Below are 17,230 nucleotides of genomic sequence, written 5' to 3' on the forward strand. Positions count from 1 at the left end.
CACCTCCTATCAGGACTCAGGACTTTTTTTTTTTGGCATACCAAAAGATCCTGTGAAAAGACACTTTAAATAGCTATGTACACATCACCCGTTTACACCCGTTTACAGATTCTTGGACAGCAAAATCTTGATAACTGTTTCAGATTAACAAATACAAACACATTTTCAAGGGTGTCAAATGCTGTACGAACAAAATTAATGATTAGACAAGTGCTTCTCTACAACTCCTCCTGACAGGAAACTAAGTTTTGCTTTCTGCCTTACAAACAGGTAAAAGAATTGGTTTTCCCTTAAATCTCTTTTAGATGAAAGATAAATGTTAGACTCCAGATGACTACAACTTCCATTTGTTTTCAGTATATGTCTATGTATGAAAAGTCTGGGAAATAACATTTATTGAAGATCATCTGTTTTAGGGCTAGAAAAACCAGTAAACACAGCCACTACACATATAACATTATTTTGAAAAAAATTAAATATTACTGATTTAAATGCCAAGTTAAAAAAACAAACACACACACACACAAAAAAAAAATCACACTGCAATTACTAACAAAACATAATTTTAAATTAAGATTGCCTAGCAAGCAATACCACTATTTAAAATAACCAAACAAAAATAAAAATCCAATGTCTCAAAAACTAACCTGAATAATGTAAAGAGCTTAAAGGATAATCACCGTCACTTCTATCCATTACAGCAGTTAAAAGTAAAGTCAAAATAATTTTCTTGAACACTAAAAAAACACCTAAAGGAGCCACTAGAAACCAAACCAGTTTTGTCAGAGAGCAACACTTACTATAGGTTCTTTGGAGAAGCAGATACTGTAGGTATCTTTAGAGAGAGATTCTGGGAAAAAGAAGTTACAAATTTCTTCTCTAACCAGTGTGTGAAAATTAAGGGAGAAAGAAAACTTGTAATCATTCTTCACTTTTCTGTTAACACAAAGAAGAGAAATAAATTACTTCAAGTAACCTTTGAACTGAGCCACACTGAAATGAAGTTCATGGAAGGAAACAGCATTGGGAAAAAGTACCAAAGGCACAATCTGAGCTATAGACCAGCTGCCTTAAGGGATTCAAAATCCTGAAGCTGTCAGAGGCTGCAGAGCTGCTGTCAACACCACTGCAGAATTTGTTACCTAAACACTGATGAACTACTACATTCCTTGCAGACATTCCATGGATACTTTAAACCTTTGAAGCCTGCACCTGTAGCATTCAAAGAGACAAACAAAAATACATTTTTCTCTCTCCAGCTGGCATAATTTGCATACAAATAACTGCACATACTAAAGCGCACACTGAAAATCCTGCTTGAGGTTCCCAAGCTTAGACTCAGAGACTTCAGGATGTTTTTCACACCCAGTAACTTAGGAACCACAAAAACTTTTTATGATTCAAACTACTGTGTCCGGGTATCTATTGCATACTCTGCACTTAAGTTGCTGTGTCAGTATCAGGGAGATTCTAACACTCAGCACACATGAGGAATGCCCTAATGCTCTGTGAAATGAGGGTCATTCTTTTTCTAATTTCTCACCTATTAGAAAAAGCCCCATTTTTTTTCCCTTCCTCTATTTTTAAGCCAGAAAGATGCTATCTTTCTAGCAAGAACATTGCTCTTAACAGCTCAGAAAACAGCCTCTTCAGATTTTTCCACCATGAAAAATTAATGCAGCTGCACTAGCACATAGCATCAGGAGTTCTAAGTGCTTTTCCTCTGAGACTGCAAATCCTTGGCTGGCCAGGCACAGCTCTTCCATTTAGGAGAGCTCTGAGCACTCATCCTACTCTGCAAATTAATGGAACTACATATGGAAAAGACTCTCAGTGTCAATCAGCTTGAATCTAAAAAAGCAGATGCACTTTTATGGCTTCCTTACCTTTTAAACTGGGATTTCTCAGCAAGCAGTTTCTTGAGATTTTTTTTTTTAGCTCTGAATTTTTGTCCTGCATTAAACTGTTTTCCATATTAAATGGTTTTGGTAAATTTAAACCAAGACTTCAAAGGTAGATAGCACAGAGCACCATCATCACCTCTGTGGAATGCTGCAGTATTTGCCCCTTTCTTCCTCCGTTAGAAATGGGCACATTAAAAATGCAGTCTTCCAAACCAATGTTATCTGATAATCCTTCTTTGATGAAACACCAGTGGAATGCAACCTGAATTTTGGACTCAAGGAGATCCAAGGGAGGTGCTTATTCCTCAAGCAGAAAAAGGAGCGGGCTGTGTGTTAGGGGAATCACTAATTCTGATCAGGCTCTGAAACACTTAAAAACTTTTGCTCCTGAAAGCTCTGAAAAAAAAACCTTAATTCATTGTAGTGAAGCTTGTTTTGTTCATTCCTTTAGAATATCTGTGGAGATTCCTTGATTTTTCTGTCATCTTTTGGACTAATGACATATCAACCATTTACAAGTTTATGAAGAGTCTCTTAACAGCTGTCCTCATTAAACAAAATACAAAAAATTGTCATACTGAAAAATGTCCACTATTCAGGCAGCTCTAATGCAAAACCTTTGGCAAATGTAAGGATCTTTTCTACAGCCTTATTTGTCACAGGAGCAAAACCAACTGCACTGTAACCAAGAACTAAGCAGGGGGGAAGATGCAGGTTTTTAAAAACCATACAGGCATTGATGACTACAGTCACATAACCTCTCCTATTGACTCCACAAGATGCAAAGGTCTTGCTATGCAACAGCATCACCCAGTATTGACACAGATACTAAAAAGACTGATTCCATATATTCAACTTGGAGCGTGTCTGTGCCTGCAATTACTCAGGGAAAAAAAAAAAAAGTTAAACTGCATTTAAGGATAACAGTAGTGAGAAAACTTCTTACAGCCTATCTTTTAATGATAGGACTCAAAGAGCAAGTGCAAATAAACAAACTGGTTCTCTGATTAAAATTAAGTAACTTGTTAAGTAGCAAGGTTAGAATGGAAAGTACCTCTGCTGAGATACTGCTAAGCTACAAGTAAAATCCCCAAGCTAGAATAATCCTTATATTTCCTAAATTATTGGTCAAAGCAGAATTTGCACATTACTTCAAGCAGTAAATACCAACCCTAACAAACATTAACCTTTATTATTAGTGACTAATGATAATAAAAGGTGTATTTATATCCTGTGCCCTGGTTATTTCCCAAATAAAAGTTGAAAATTACTTTTGTACAATTTAATTGGTACATAGCATTTAAAAAGGTCCAAACTACACTGCTTAGACAGGACCAGCCCACAGAATGTTTGCAGCCTCTTGGAATTTGAACTCCTTGATCTCTCCATCTGTGTATATATTTGAGAAGGAAGGAATCTTTTCCTAAGGCTGTAAAATGACATTTCCCTCATCCATGAAGAAAACAACAGAATCCTTTAACTCAATGTTTATTTTTTCCTTAAGTAGTTGAGGAAAAGAAGGATTGCTGGTAAAATCTCAAATCCTTTAACAAGTTTATAGCATCCCAAGAAGATTAACCCCTAAAAGACAACTAGCCAATAAATGAAGGTACTTGTACATTTTTATAAGGAAACACAGGCCAGTTAAGGTCAAGTCACAGGCAGAGATGGGAACTCTTCATATACACATTCCAGGCTGACTACAGGCACTGTCTGCTTAGGCAAAAATTCAAACATTTTCAGTGTTGCTTTTATTGTATATGAAGAAATTAAAGAAATACAGATGTAATGAGGAAAGGAAAGACACTTAAAAACAACATGAGATGTGGTAGAACATACATCCACACAAAAATTTCTAAGGTAACCTACGCTGAACAAAAAAACTTCGAAAGCAAAATTTTACTTAACCTGGAATTAAAGTTGACATATTCCATTATCTTTTCCACTGAATTATATGTGTTCCCCCCTTCCTCCTCTCCCCCCCCCCCCCCCTTTTTTTTTTTTTTCTGTTCTGGAAATTCCAGCATAGAGATGATGTGAAATACAGATCTACTTCATTTTGAGGGACAAAGCCCAGTTAAAAAGATTCCTCCACTTCTTTTTTCTCTAGACATGAGCTATTCCACTACTCTATGTGGCATTTCAGCAAAAACACAGGAATTTCAAGATTATAAAACTTATTTTAAAAATTATCTACAGAGAATATAGAACTACCTTACATAATATCTGATACCAAACCAGGCATCTGCAATTGATAGATAAAAAAGTAGTTTATTTAATCCTACACCACAATTACCATGGTAATTTAAAGTCCTTGTAAAAGACACATGAAAAGAGTAAGTTTTTGATACTTGGCATTTCATATACTTGTAGTTAGAGTACAGTTTTAACACTATTCTCTTTATCTGTAGGAAAAAAAATCCACTTTTGTCCAACCATCGTTCAAGTGGTTATTTTTTAACAAGTTAATTAAGATGGAAGAACTTCTCTTGAAGCTTAGCCATGCTTCTCTGAGAACTAAGCAACAAAGAGAGGAAAAAGTAAGACTGAGTGGAAAAAATACAATTCTGGTTTTGTCCTCAGTACTTACATTGCTCTGCGATCTCTGTCTTGGAGAAAAATATTCATAGCACAGTCTGGCTCAGCCATCAGAAAACATGGCAAATATAAACACACAGCAATGTTTCACATTTTCTTAAGAGTTCATTTTCAGTCATACTTCACATCAGCATTACACAAGACAGCAATTCCTGTCAATTAAGCCTGCAGGGTTAAACAGAAGATTAAAAAGAACAACTGTACCAAGAAACAGTTTTGCTGACACTCAGGTCCAGAATTTTGTCTGAATTCCAATCCTGTACTACTATTGTTCACGAGGCATTACCCTAATAAGAAACACATAAATACCACTACATCTTTTGGAGTAGATGGTTCTTGAAAAAATGAAGCTGAAGTTAGATCAGGTTTATCAGGATTTGCTGGTTTAGATGTCTTAACAGGAAAGGAGCTGTACAAATCCATTGCCAAAAACAATAAAATGAAACCTGATTAAGGGTTGTTTTGCAAGTGTTTTAGGGATGCCTGGCTGGAATGAAGGAAACTACCTGATCTCATGATTCAGACTAACAGTCAGTTTTCCCTGGAAATACAACTGCACAGAAATAATGAATGGCATTTGTCTTTAAGGCAGGAGTTTTAAACATTTACAAAAAAGAAAAATTAATTGGAACAGCAAGTGAAGTGAGCACAAGCTGTTCTCTCAGTTGCCTTTAGGTTAGTAAGATTTCTGCTCACAATTTTCTACCTTCTCAAAATAAGCAATTTTTATAGAATGCAGCTAACACCTGGACAGATGTTTTTAATGCACTCATAATCAAACAATTACTTCAAGGTTATCTTTCCAAAGTATTTGCAAATCAGAAATGGCTTGATATAAAATAATAAAAATACAACCTTCAGATTATGATTCACTCTCACTATGTAATTCACTATTTAGGTACTGGACAAACATTCTCAGGAATGAAACAAAAAGGTTTTTTTGTTTTTTAAAGATAAACTAATTGGACTATTGGTTTACCTGTGGTTCCTATCTCAAAGCTTCTTGGCTGAAAATGGGTTTAATGATTACCATTTATAACCTCTGTACTTAAGCTGCTGCTTGCTTCTTCGTGTTCTGGTTTCAGACATGGATTTATCTTGCTGTCTAACTGGCTGCTGAATCTAACGGGAGAGATAAAGAAATACACTGCACAAAGATTCCTTGAGCCTGATTAACACCAAACAAATATAAATAAATAAGGTAAGTGAACGTATGAACTGCTAAAAGACAACGAAAACATTTATAAATACAAGGCTTTAAAGAGAATTTGGGCAGAAAACTGTGAAAAAGTTCAGTGACCCAAGCCCTGCATTCTTCTGTGGGCATTTTTTTATTGTAGGCTTAATCTTAAAAGTTGGATTATTTCTTTTAAAAATCTTTCATTCAAAACATAAACCCAATGTCTTTACACACCAAATGTTTCTGAAGGGGAACAGTACTGAGATAAATGTTACATCAGTTTAAAATGCTACAATTCCTGTAGCCAAAAATTACTGGATTCTAGACAAGTTGCCTAAACATGCAGCATTCCTGAATTACCATCTGCATAACTGCAAAATTATCTTCAGCATTCATATTCTAGTAATTGTACCTGTAAAGCATGAGGAGAAGAGTTCTAACTTAATCTACTTCCAAGGACCAGGACTTTACCTGATCGGCTTCCTTCACTGTCAAGTTGTTTTATCCCAATACTATGGGAAAGCAGGAAAAAAAAGAAAGTCACAAGATAAATTTAAATTTGAAAACAAACCGTTTTGCACTCTTAATTTAAACAGAACAAGAAGTTCAAGACATTCACCCTGAGTCAACATGGAGAGGACTGGGGCCTCTTTTTGAGGCAAAGAGCTGCTAATTAGACAATCAGAGGAGACACCACTTGGTTTAGCAGATACTCTGCACCTCCAAGGAACTGAGAGAAGGCCGGATTTAATGAAGATCAGAAAGGTCTCCTAGATAAGAAAACAAAACAGCTTTGGGGAGAAAGATTAAATCTGCCTGGACCTCCGGAGGAATTCAAAGGAGAGACCAGCTATAAACCCCAGATTGTTCCAGGAAGGAGAGATCCTCTCAACTAAATGTAACCCGAGTCAGAAGATCGAAAGTCATTCACTGCCTGGTAGGTGAGAGGAAAATCCACGTCAAGTCACACGGATGAAGGGAAGTAACTAAAACATCCAGACCAAAACATCCTCGATTTACTCTCCAAGGAGGTAGGTAGATGGAAGTCCTGGGCTTATGAGTGTGTGTGGGTTTGTCTTCTGGCAATATTTAACTACACTATTTCATATGTATCAGCAAAACTCCAGCAGACAGTAATATGCCAGGCTGATGTTTTGGGTTTATTTCCTTAGAGAGTTCAACAAGTAAACCAAATGGGTGAAGAAAGCTTGAGAAGAAGAAAAGGAGAGGACAGTGGAAAAGAGGATGGACAATCCAGCCAGAGCCAAGAACCCCGAACGATGAACCTACAAAAACAGGCAAAACTTTTTCCTCCCCCCTGCTCCTCAGTCCACACGTGTGCAGGGGACTGGCAGAGGGAGGCAGGAGGGGGCTGGGGGTGCTGGTGTCTGGTACCAAAAACTGCAAATGTGTCCCTATTCAGCACAGATGTACTAAATATCCTGATAGTGTGGTTGGCTTCCATTTTAGGAAACTGCTAATTGCCAGTTAAATAATTGGGTACAAACCCAATTTAGAAGTAAGAATATGCGGGCTTTAGATATTTGAACTGTTTTTTATATCTGGTAACTTCAAAGACGATCAAGTAAGACACTTCATAACCTTTACTGTTCCTTTCCATACGTACTGCTCAGAAACTGAAGTGTGTTCTTCAGCTCCCCGATGGGAGTTGTTTGCAGTTACAGCCATATCAGTACAGAAAGACAAGGGAAAATTTGCCTCTTCCATAAAATTACAGATGCTTGGCAAACAGATGTGCCACTTGCTCTCAGGAGGGAGTGAAATTCCTCTTTAAGCTGGAAAAAGATTCTCTATGTGGTTTCAGCTTAGTGCCAAGACTGGCAGGACACTGAAGCTGTAAGACTACCCCTAACCACAGGAAACTTTAAAGAGCCCATGCCGGTGATTTTTTTTTAGCAGGAGATACCTCAGTTTTTAGTAGTTTCACTTAAGATGTAGCTCACTACAAAGCCAGGAGAACATGGTACTGATAGGTGGTGAAAATATCAAGATATTTCTGTGCACAAATACCTGAAGCAAGGAGATGAAAGATGCTGGGGGGGTGGGGGGTGGAGCCCATCCAGGAAAGGAAATGTTTGAAACAGGAAATTCCAAATGCCTCAAGTGCTCATAAAAGAATTTCAGTGTTTAATCAGTGGAAAGGAGATGTACCTGTACAGGGTTACATTGGAGACCCACACAGTCTAAAGAATGGTTTAATAAAGCAAATACAGAGGCAGGGAAACACCAAAAAATTGCACTTTCTGGAAAGAGCAGAAGTACCACATACATACACACACCACAGGGTGTGTACGCATCTTGGGAAGAAAAGATAAACTTCACGTAGCTGAATATATATATATATAAAGGTGGTAAAGACAACTACTCTATTGTGTTATACTAAAAAATAATTATTGAATTATTGGAAATTACCAAAACATCTCCTTTTATTTCAAGGTGGGTCTCATCAGTGGAATCTGCATGATTGTTGGTACAATTATTGGCTCTGGTATCTTTGTTTCTCCAAAAGCACTACTTGCCAATGTTGGAGCTGTAGGTCCCTGTCTAACTGTCTGGGCAGCCTGTGGAATCCTTGCAACATTAGGTAACTGAGTCAACAAGAATCTAAATCTTTGCTTAAAAACTTGTATCTGCAAAGCACATTTTCTATTAATTTTGAAACCAAGTTATAGTTTTTCTTACTTCATCCACTAAGTGTCATAGTGAATACTTTCCTACTGACATCACAAGCAAACTGTGAAGTTTACTGGCGGGAAGATTGGTACTTCTGCTATTTTTCTACTTGTGTAACTGTGTAAATCTCATTTTAATAACTGAAAATTTAGCACTAAGCAAGAGGGAAAAAAAGAGGCATTGTGGCGACTACACAAGCAAACACTAATAATCTTTATGCCAGATGCCAGCTACAGTATTAAACCTACAAGTATCGCTTCAAAGCTGAGCTCAGTAGTCATTTTACTTCAAAATTGTGCAGTTAAGTCTATTTTTTCAAGTTTCCTAAAGGAAAATCAGCTGTTATTTAGAGACTTTAGAGTCTTGGTTTCTTAAAGAGAAAAATAACAAAATCAGAATGTTTGCATTTGCTGAAGTCTTGAACACCAACATTAAGTAAATTCTGGGTAGTTTCAGTATACTTGTTCCAATAGCTCACAAATAATTTTAAGTGTGGTTTTTTTCATACAGAATTAAATGTACATAAACATAACAATAGTAATAATGCATTTTATATATATGTGTACATGTGTGCATATATGTGTATGTATATATATACATATATATACATTTCCTTAATTTTTCTAACTCTGAAAAAGTGATGATCTGTTCTACCAGTCATAGCTTAAGTTAAGAAGTGTATGAACAGAACCAGTAAGAAATGCTCTTTGATTTCAGGGGCTCTTTGTTTTGCTGAGCTTGGTACAATGATCACAAAATCTGGGGGAGAATACCCTTACCTTATGGAGGCATTTGGCCCAGTTCCAGCATTCTTGTTTTCTTGGACAAGCTTACTGGTCACAAAACCCAGTTCCTTTGCAATCATTTGTCTCAGCTTTGCAGAATATGCATCAGCTCCTTTTTACCCTGGCTGTGATCCACCCCAAGTTGTCATCAAGTGTCTTGCAGCAGTTGCCATTGGTAAGTTTCATACTTTTAAGGAAAAAGCTCCATAACTGCACAGTGATTTCTGCTTAGCCCCAACAATGAATGCATTTCAGCATTTGTAAGTCTTCAGCAGGTTCATCTTCCTGAAGACATCAGTAAACAATCCTATGCTTTTATTCTTTACTAAGACAGATACAACTGTAGAATGGATGCTTATTCCTGGCTGGAAAGGAAGAAAAAATAAACATGAATATATTCTTTCCCTATCACAATGGCGTGCAACTTCAATATATACTTTTTGGTTTTTTCTTAAAGGTACTATCAAAATGTAACTCAGAAACCTGTTTTTCCTCATTATTTTAAAAACTACCCAAACCTAGTATGTTGAAAAAAACTTTATCAATACTATGAGAAGTAGGAGGAGGAAAAAGGAGTCAAGCAAATAAAGTATTAAAAGGCAACTTTCAATTGCGATTAATTTAATGCAAAAATATTAATTTCTTTTAGTGGTAATTACAATAGTGAATTCACTGAGTGTGAAGCTGGGAAGCTATCTGCAGAATTTTCTGACTGCTGCTAAAATGATCATTGTCACAATCATTATTGTAAGTGGAATTGTTCTCCTTGCACAAGGTAATTAAATATACTTTACTTACAAAAATTTTAGCTTGTGTTATGACCATTTAAAACTTCCCTGACTGACTGAAATGGGACAACAGTACTGCTCCCTTTATTTAGTGCTTTAGTTCCAGACCCTTTGGGAACTATGGTATTGTCTGCTAAAGAAAGGGGTTGGGGGGAGGCAACACCAAATTTGGTAGTGATTTAAAAACAATTTTGAAAACAAATTTTAACACAAACCAAGTTGGAATATTTCTTCATCTGGTGAGAATTAACAGTATTAATTTAAACACTAATTGGTAAGCTATGTCTCATTTGCAGGAAAAACTGAAAACTTCAAAGATTCTTTCAAGGACAGTAAAACTTCTCTTAGCTCAATTGCTTTGGCATTTTACAATGGACTGTGGGCATATGATGGCTGGTAAGATATCCAGTGTTTAGTTAACAGTTACAGCCTAACAACCTTTAACTGGTTTGCTCTCCCCCTGTAGGATTCAAAGACTATGTGTATGTATGTATGTGTATATATATATATATATATACTGTAAGAATCTGTACATAGATCTGTATTTTGAAGTAATTAAGAATATAAACCTTAATTTACAACAAAGCAATTTCTATTTAGATGCTTAAAACTGATTTTGTATTTAAATTGATTAACCTTTCTGGGTCTATTTCCAAGCTTGAGTGTTCCAACATGGGCACTAAGTCTGCTAATTCACACATCCACATAGATTTTTTTAAGGGGCAAAGAAACCAACGCCTAAACAGTTATTTCAGTGTGCAACCACCAGGCACTGGCATTTGAAAATAAGGCTGTTGATTCCGGTCTTTGTGCTCAACCAAAAAAAGCATTAGAAAACTCTAATTCCAATCCTCAAAAAGGCTTTAATGCCTGTTTTCTAGACAAATTGTGAAACATTAGAAGACTTGCTTCAGTCCTTGCAATGGACTTACATTTACATTACTTAAATTATTATTTGAAAAGACTCAGATATTGCAAGGCTTACAAGTTCATAGGCCATGTTCTAAATTTGAGATAAATGTCTGCCAAATTTTTTATCCAATATTTTATCCAAGAAACAAGACAATCTTATTTCCATATACTTACAAAATTGTGAAGAGTAAAAGCTAGTGGACTAAAAGATGCTCACATAGTCTTTGTGTGCTGCAGTTTTACAACTGACTGTACCTTAGGTGCATCTTTTTTTTTTCCCCCAAAACCAGTTAAGACCAGTAACACAAGAAGTAACACCTGGCTCTATAATATATTAGTGTTTAAAAACCTGACTGCTAATAACATGAGTATTTTTTCCTTCCAGGAATCAACTCAACTACATCACAGAAGAACTTAAAAATCCTTACAGGTAAAAATATGCAGAGAAGCAGAGTTTCCAGTCACAGAAACCAAGCAATTAATAGTTCTATAGGGGCAGACGTATTTTGATTTGGCATTAAATCAGTGGTTACTTAAGGTGTGAGCACTACCACACAGAGCTAATTAACATCTATTACAGGCTTCATAAGTTTGCATAAGTTGTAATTTTTTAATCCTGATTTTCACAGCTCTACAATACAGAAATTTAAATACATATAAAGGGCATATGGGGAAAAGTAAGAGTCCACATTTGACTATGACAACTCTACCAGTGATACAGCAATGCTGATGGAGTCTTACTTTTGCATTCTTTAGAAATCTACCGCTATCTATAATTATTGGGATCCCCTTGGTTACAGTTTGTTACGTTCTGATAAACATTTCTTATTTCACCGTAATGACTTCAACAGAACTCCTGCAGTCCCAGGCAGTTGCTGTGGTAAGACCCTTTATTTTGTAATAGAGTATCTGAAGAAGGCTGTGTGCATTAAAACATCTTGAACAGTAACATGAGCAAAGAGGAACCTGCAATTATAAAGACCAATTTCTAAGCTGTCAGTGTAACCTTTCCCCTTATTGTGTATTGCTATTTCTTAATCTAAAATTAATGTCAGTAATGCTTAAACAACAGCCTGTCATATCGCAAGGAAAAAACCAAAAGTAATGCAGTCTCCTGCTAACACTTTGTAAACACTGCAGCTCAGAGGTCCACTGTTTTCCAAAAGCACCAAAAGGATGCATGGAAAAAAACCCTGCTGCTTCACCCTCTTCAGTTTCCAATTTCTAAGAAATTAGTACATGCAAAATGACAACAGATCACAGTTCACTGTTCTGGAGATAACACCAGTTAGTCCATAATTCATTTCCTTATTCTTGCTTTGCATCTTAAAAAAAAGCTCTGAAATACTTTTTATGTTACTGCAAGACATACTATTACAGACTAAATTAAGTAAGATTTTTGCAATTTATATAAACACTCCCATCCCTGCAGTTCCACATGGTAAACTTCCCTTAGGACATTTGTCTCACACTGTTTAGAGGTCATATGGCAATTCTTCTTCATGTTAGTTTTTGGGGAAAACAAACAGTATTTGACACGCATGCAAAAACACTCATGTAGAAATACTTAAGAACTGTTAAAAAATTCATCTCTTGAAATGCAAAACTTGCATTTTAGCACATTGTTTACACCAAGAGGCACAGCAGTATTATCAAGTTACATAGTTAAACAACTTGTCCTCTTCATATCCCACTAAATTTGTAACCTGTGAATGACACACATCAGATAGCACTAAACCCATCAAATACAATTAACAAAACCTCAGAACTGCCACCCAGCAGCAAGACAGCATCACAGGCAGCATCAAAAGAAGAAGCGTGCAGTACAGCTGTACAGATACTGCTGGACACAGAAACAACACTGATGGTGCTGTGCAAAACCTGTCAAACTTAAGTTTCAATCCCAATCCCATTACAGTAGATGTGTGTACCTACACTGCATGAAAATCCCTCCTGCAGGAGCAACCAACCTACCACAGCACAGGTCAAAACTAAGTGTAGTGTAAGACCTGAGCAAGGTTGTCACTTGTTCACCTATCACTGCCACTGCCAGCTTGGGTATGTGTGGCTCTGCTCCAATGCCATCTTGCTTGTTGTTTGGCAGACACATTTCCAAACCAGGTGTCTTTAAAGTGTTATTTAGTATCTGTGCCATTTTTTTACATCAGTTTCCCAATGTTTCCTACAGACTGCTGCATCTCAAACACAACAGTCCACTCTATTAGGAGTGGTTTATGAATTAATCCAGGTCTAAGTTTGGCAAAGCATTACTAAATAAACTACACAAAATACATGTTTTTATTGGTAACATACCTTAAAAAAAAAAAGACAAAGTATTCATCTTAATTCTACATCCCAGACATTCGGAGACAGAGTCCTTTATCCAGCCTCTTGGATAGTTCCTCTCTTTGTGGTCTTTTCTACAATTGGATCTGCCAATGGGACCTGTTTTACTGCAGGAAGGTAAGCTCCTGTTCTCAGTATCTGAAAATGATAATTTTTAAGTATGGAAAAATTTATCTGTATTCATGTATCTGCACACAGAGATACAGAGATTCCTCTGATCCAAGCATATACAATTTTAAAATACCTAAAAATCTAGCTATATTATTTAATTTTGGAAAAGCAGTGGATACATAAGTTAAATAGAATATAAGGTTCCTTATTCTTGGTTCAAGGCAGGTATAGCACAAAAAGTTTGGTTTTTTTTTTTTTTCAAATGTTAAAGCTAAGAATTAAACAGTTAAAAAAATTAAAAAACAGAACTACACCAGCAAGGATAAAGAACTGGAAGGAGAAGCTAGTCCTTCTGATCAGCTCTTTTAATGATTCCATTTACTATCTTACGACATTTAAATCTGAAATCCAACTGAATATGACAGGGCTGTAAAGGCCAATTTTTTTAACAGAAGGTTGTAAATACAGCTTTTTGATATGAAGCAAATTTAAAAACATATTTTAAATAAAAGGGACCGAGTAGCTAACTTGGTTTCCAAAATAAACATTTAAATGTGCAAACTACTCTGAAGTTTCAAGTTCACTACTTTATTACTGGTTCAGAATTAGTTCAGTGCTTTTTTACTGGTTATTTTCCTTACTTCAGCCTACTACTGATTTTTCCTAATTCCCACTGGGTATCTAAGGAAATGCTGGTGAAATTGCTGTCAGACATAAACCACCTAACAAAACAAACCTGAAATAAATGGTACTTTCATTTTTTCAGTAATGCTACTAACCAGGTGTTGGCCTAACCACATCACCCATCTTTGTTTTGTCAGACTTGTTTACGTTGCAGGCCGGGAAGGGCACATGCTCAAGGTGCTCTCTTACATCAGTGTTAAGCGTCTGACACCAGCCCCTGCCATCATCTTCTATGTAAGTTGCTGCTCTAAAGAGAGGAAAGCTACAAAAAATTCTCAAGTCATGCTGTCATGATTTCTTACCAGCAGTCTTGACACACATCTTTGACTATAAACACAAGCAAATTGCTAAATACACATTAAGGAAAATACTATAAAATACTATAAATATATGAAGAATATATATACATATATATATAAAGAATATTTTGTTTAAATATATTTAGCCATTTATCTTAAAAGGTAAAATAAGATAAACTCAAATTTCTATTGCTCTGATGAGCAATAACTTTAACAATCTGAAAATATATTTAACATCTTCATTTCCTCCAAGATACAGTCAATAAAACGTATTAAAACTTAAAAATTCTAAGTCTTTCAACTTAAAATGCAAGTAATATTGCACACGAACAGAATGTGGACACTCTTTGAAGTGCTGCAATACACTTACACCCAAATGTTTAAACAAAAGCATTCACGGATCACACTGTAGTGCACTGTAAACATCCACCCAAACTCACACAGAGGTAAAATTTAGCTTTCTTCTTTAATACACTATCCTGATTTTTGTTTTCATTTTTAGGGGGCCATTGCTATTATTTATATTATCCCTGGTGACATTGACACACTCATAAATTACTTCAGTTTTGCTGTCTGGATTTTTTATGGTTTAACTGTACTTGCACTCATTGTTATGAGGTTTACAAGAAAAGAACTCAGGAGACCAATCAGGGTAAGTTCATCATTCAGTATGGCTTTTCTTCCACTCCCATAAATAGTGAAACACAAGCTCATGCAAAACATTTGGATATTTTAAAAACATCCTCAGGCAGTCTTCTCCTTGTGTTTTGTTTTTTTTTTTCCCTTACCTGAAACCTTACTGCTTATCTGCAGTTCTTCCAGTTTTGCACTAGGACAAAGCTCATAAGTACCAGGAGAAGGATTACACAATTATTTATTTCTACTTCCACAAAGTAAGATCCCCAACCCCCAAGTCATTGCATTGGAGCTGGGCCCAGATTCATTAAAATGCGGATTTTTCCAATGCAATTTGCAGTACAGACAAAGAGAGCTTGGTCAGTGATATAGCAGGAGTGTCTTCCCTATCCATAGTGTTGCCAATCTTTTAATTGTCCCATCAAATTCCAGAAATTTTAAAACAAAAAACTGCCCAAGGCAACAAGAGTACCCTTCTTTTAATGGAGCAACTTCTGTAAAAGCAGCAAAAGAATGAATGTACTTTTGTGCTTTTTATTTTGCAGATACCCATCATCATTCCAGTCATAGTGACATTGGTCTCCATTTTACTGGTAGTGGCACCAATCATCAGTGAACCTGAACTGGCCTATTTGTACTGTGTTTTATTTATACTCAGTGGACTTCCAGTTTACCTACTTTTTGTTCATTATAAATTTAAGTGGCCACAAAAAATATTAGGTAAGTATACCTCAGACAGACACTTCCAAATCCAAAAGCAAACTTCTATGCTTCAGATTAATTTACACAGTTCAGCTCTTTGTATGCTCCATCCCAGTTAAATCACACAAATGGGATGCAAAGTGAAGCAATTTTCCAGACATACAGCACAGGGCATATAGGGAGCTTTACTAAAGACTGTATTTTACTCTTCCCTGGTAAAAAAGTCATGTCTGATTTTAGGAAAATGAAACACACACAAACACAAAAACCCCCAAACAAAAACCAACCAAACAAACACCACACAATACATGCAATACATCACTCTTAATACAACAAAGAATCTTTTAAAATGAACAAAACTGTTACCAGTAAAGTTCATTCTTGACTGTGCTTATTGCTCATTGCTTTAGCCATTACCTACAGATTAGCAGGTGTACATTCTTATGCCAGAAAACGTTGTGCTTCTAGATAACAGTATCAATACTACTACTTAAAAGAAAACATTAAGACCAAAAAAGAATCCTAGTGTTGCTGAGTGAACTGAAAGCTGCAAGGACACAGTGTGACCATTACTGAAACATTTTGCAGTCTCATCAGAAACTCTTAATAATTAAAATACTTAGGAAAAAAGGATAAGCAGGTATTTCTGAAACAGAAAATGGAACCAGCTGGAAAGACAGAATTAGTGGTTCTACAGACATTAAAAAAAAATTAAAAAAAATCACACATTATTGGTGTCTCATGATTAAATATGTCATTATGCAATTAGAAGCACTGTACTCTACTAAGCACGTTTATAAACCCTGGAATGTTGTAGTGTGGATCTTGATACTGCTTTTATTCCCCACCCCTTATTTTTAAAGTTTGAAATGAATATAGAAAATATTACTTTAAAAAACCAGCCTAAAGTCTTAACAGAAATACTGTTCTCTCATAAAACTTGTAACAATTTTTTTTTTCCCCTCAGAGCCCATCACTATGCACCTTCAGATGCTTTTGGAAGTTGTTCCAGCAGAGGAAGTAATCGAATGAAATATTTTAAATGTACAGGGTTGTTTTAGGTGCTATACTGGTTTCAATTCAAGTTAGTTTGGTAAACATTTATACTTTCTAAATCGTTATGCTCATACTGATGTGTTATTTTTGCAACTTTTATTACTTGAAAAATGTGAAATATCTAAGAATTAAAGATTTCTGAGCCACATTACAGTGTCCAGCAGAGCAGTTTTCATTGTTTGCTAACAGCATCTTGCTTTCTGCATTAAAATTACTCAAAATACACAAGATAAACATTCCAGTTATGAAGATGACAAAACCTACCAGCAACACTATCAAGATTTTTTTGATCACACTGCTGAAAGAATGAAGCTGTATCCTTTACAAAACTGCATTCATCCAGACACACAAAGGACAGAAATAACATAAAACCGGACTAATTCCACTCTCAGTTTCTCAGGCCAAACATTTGTTATCAAAACATTAAAGACAGAGGAAGTGGGAATCCAGAAAAACCAGCAAGCACAGTTGACATAAAAGGCCAATTAAAAAATAAGTATATATAATTAAAACAAAGATAATTAATTACATCTGA

At 35.8% G+C, this 17,230-nt stretch overlaps 1 protein-coding gene across 1 annotated transcript; it reads left to right on the forward strand.

The window, feature by feature from the left end:
* The first annotated feature begins 5,560 nt into the window (after positions 1-5,560).
* Positions 5,561-16,843, forward strand: SLC7A9 (solute carrier family 7 member 9). The gene is made up of 15 exons (XM_071756771.1): positions 5,561-5,703; positions 6,279-6,548; positions 6,595-6,713; positions 6,855-6,980; positions 8,140-8,287; positions 9,094-9,336; positions 9,811-9,936; positions 10,246-10,345; positions 11,247-11,291; positions 11,618-11,741; positions 13,221-13,324; positions 14,140-14,236; positions 14,804-14,953; positions 15,483-15,657; positions 16,607-16,843. Exons 4-15 carry the CDS (start codon positions 6,876-6,878, stop codon positions 16,669-16,671), a joined length of 1,482 nt encoding a protein of 493 aa, XP_071612872.1. The 5' UTR covers positions 5,561-5,703; positions 6,279-6,548; positions 6,595-6,713; positions 6,855-6,875; the 3' UTR covers positions 16,672-16,843.
* The last annotated feature ends 387 nt before the right edge of the window (positions 16,844-17,230 follow it).

Source organism: Heliangelus exortis, chromosome 13 (assembly GCF_036169615.1).
Source record: "Heliangelus exortis chromosome 13, bHelExo1.hap1, whole genome shotgun sequence".
Taxonomy (NCBI): Eukaryota; Metazoa; Chordata; class Aves; order Apodiformes; family Trochilidae; genus Heliangelus; species Heliangelus exortis.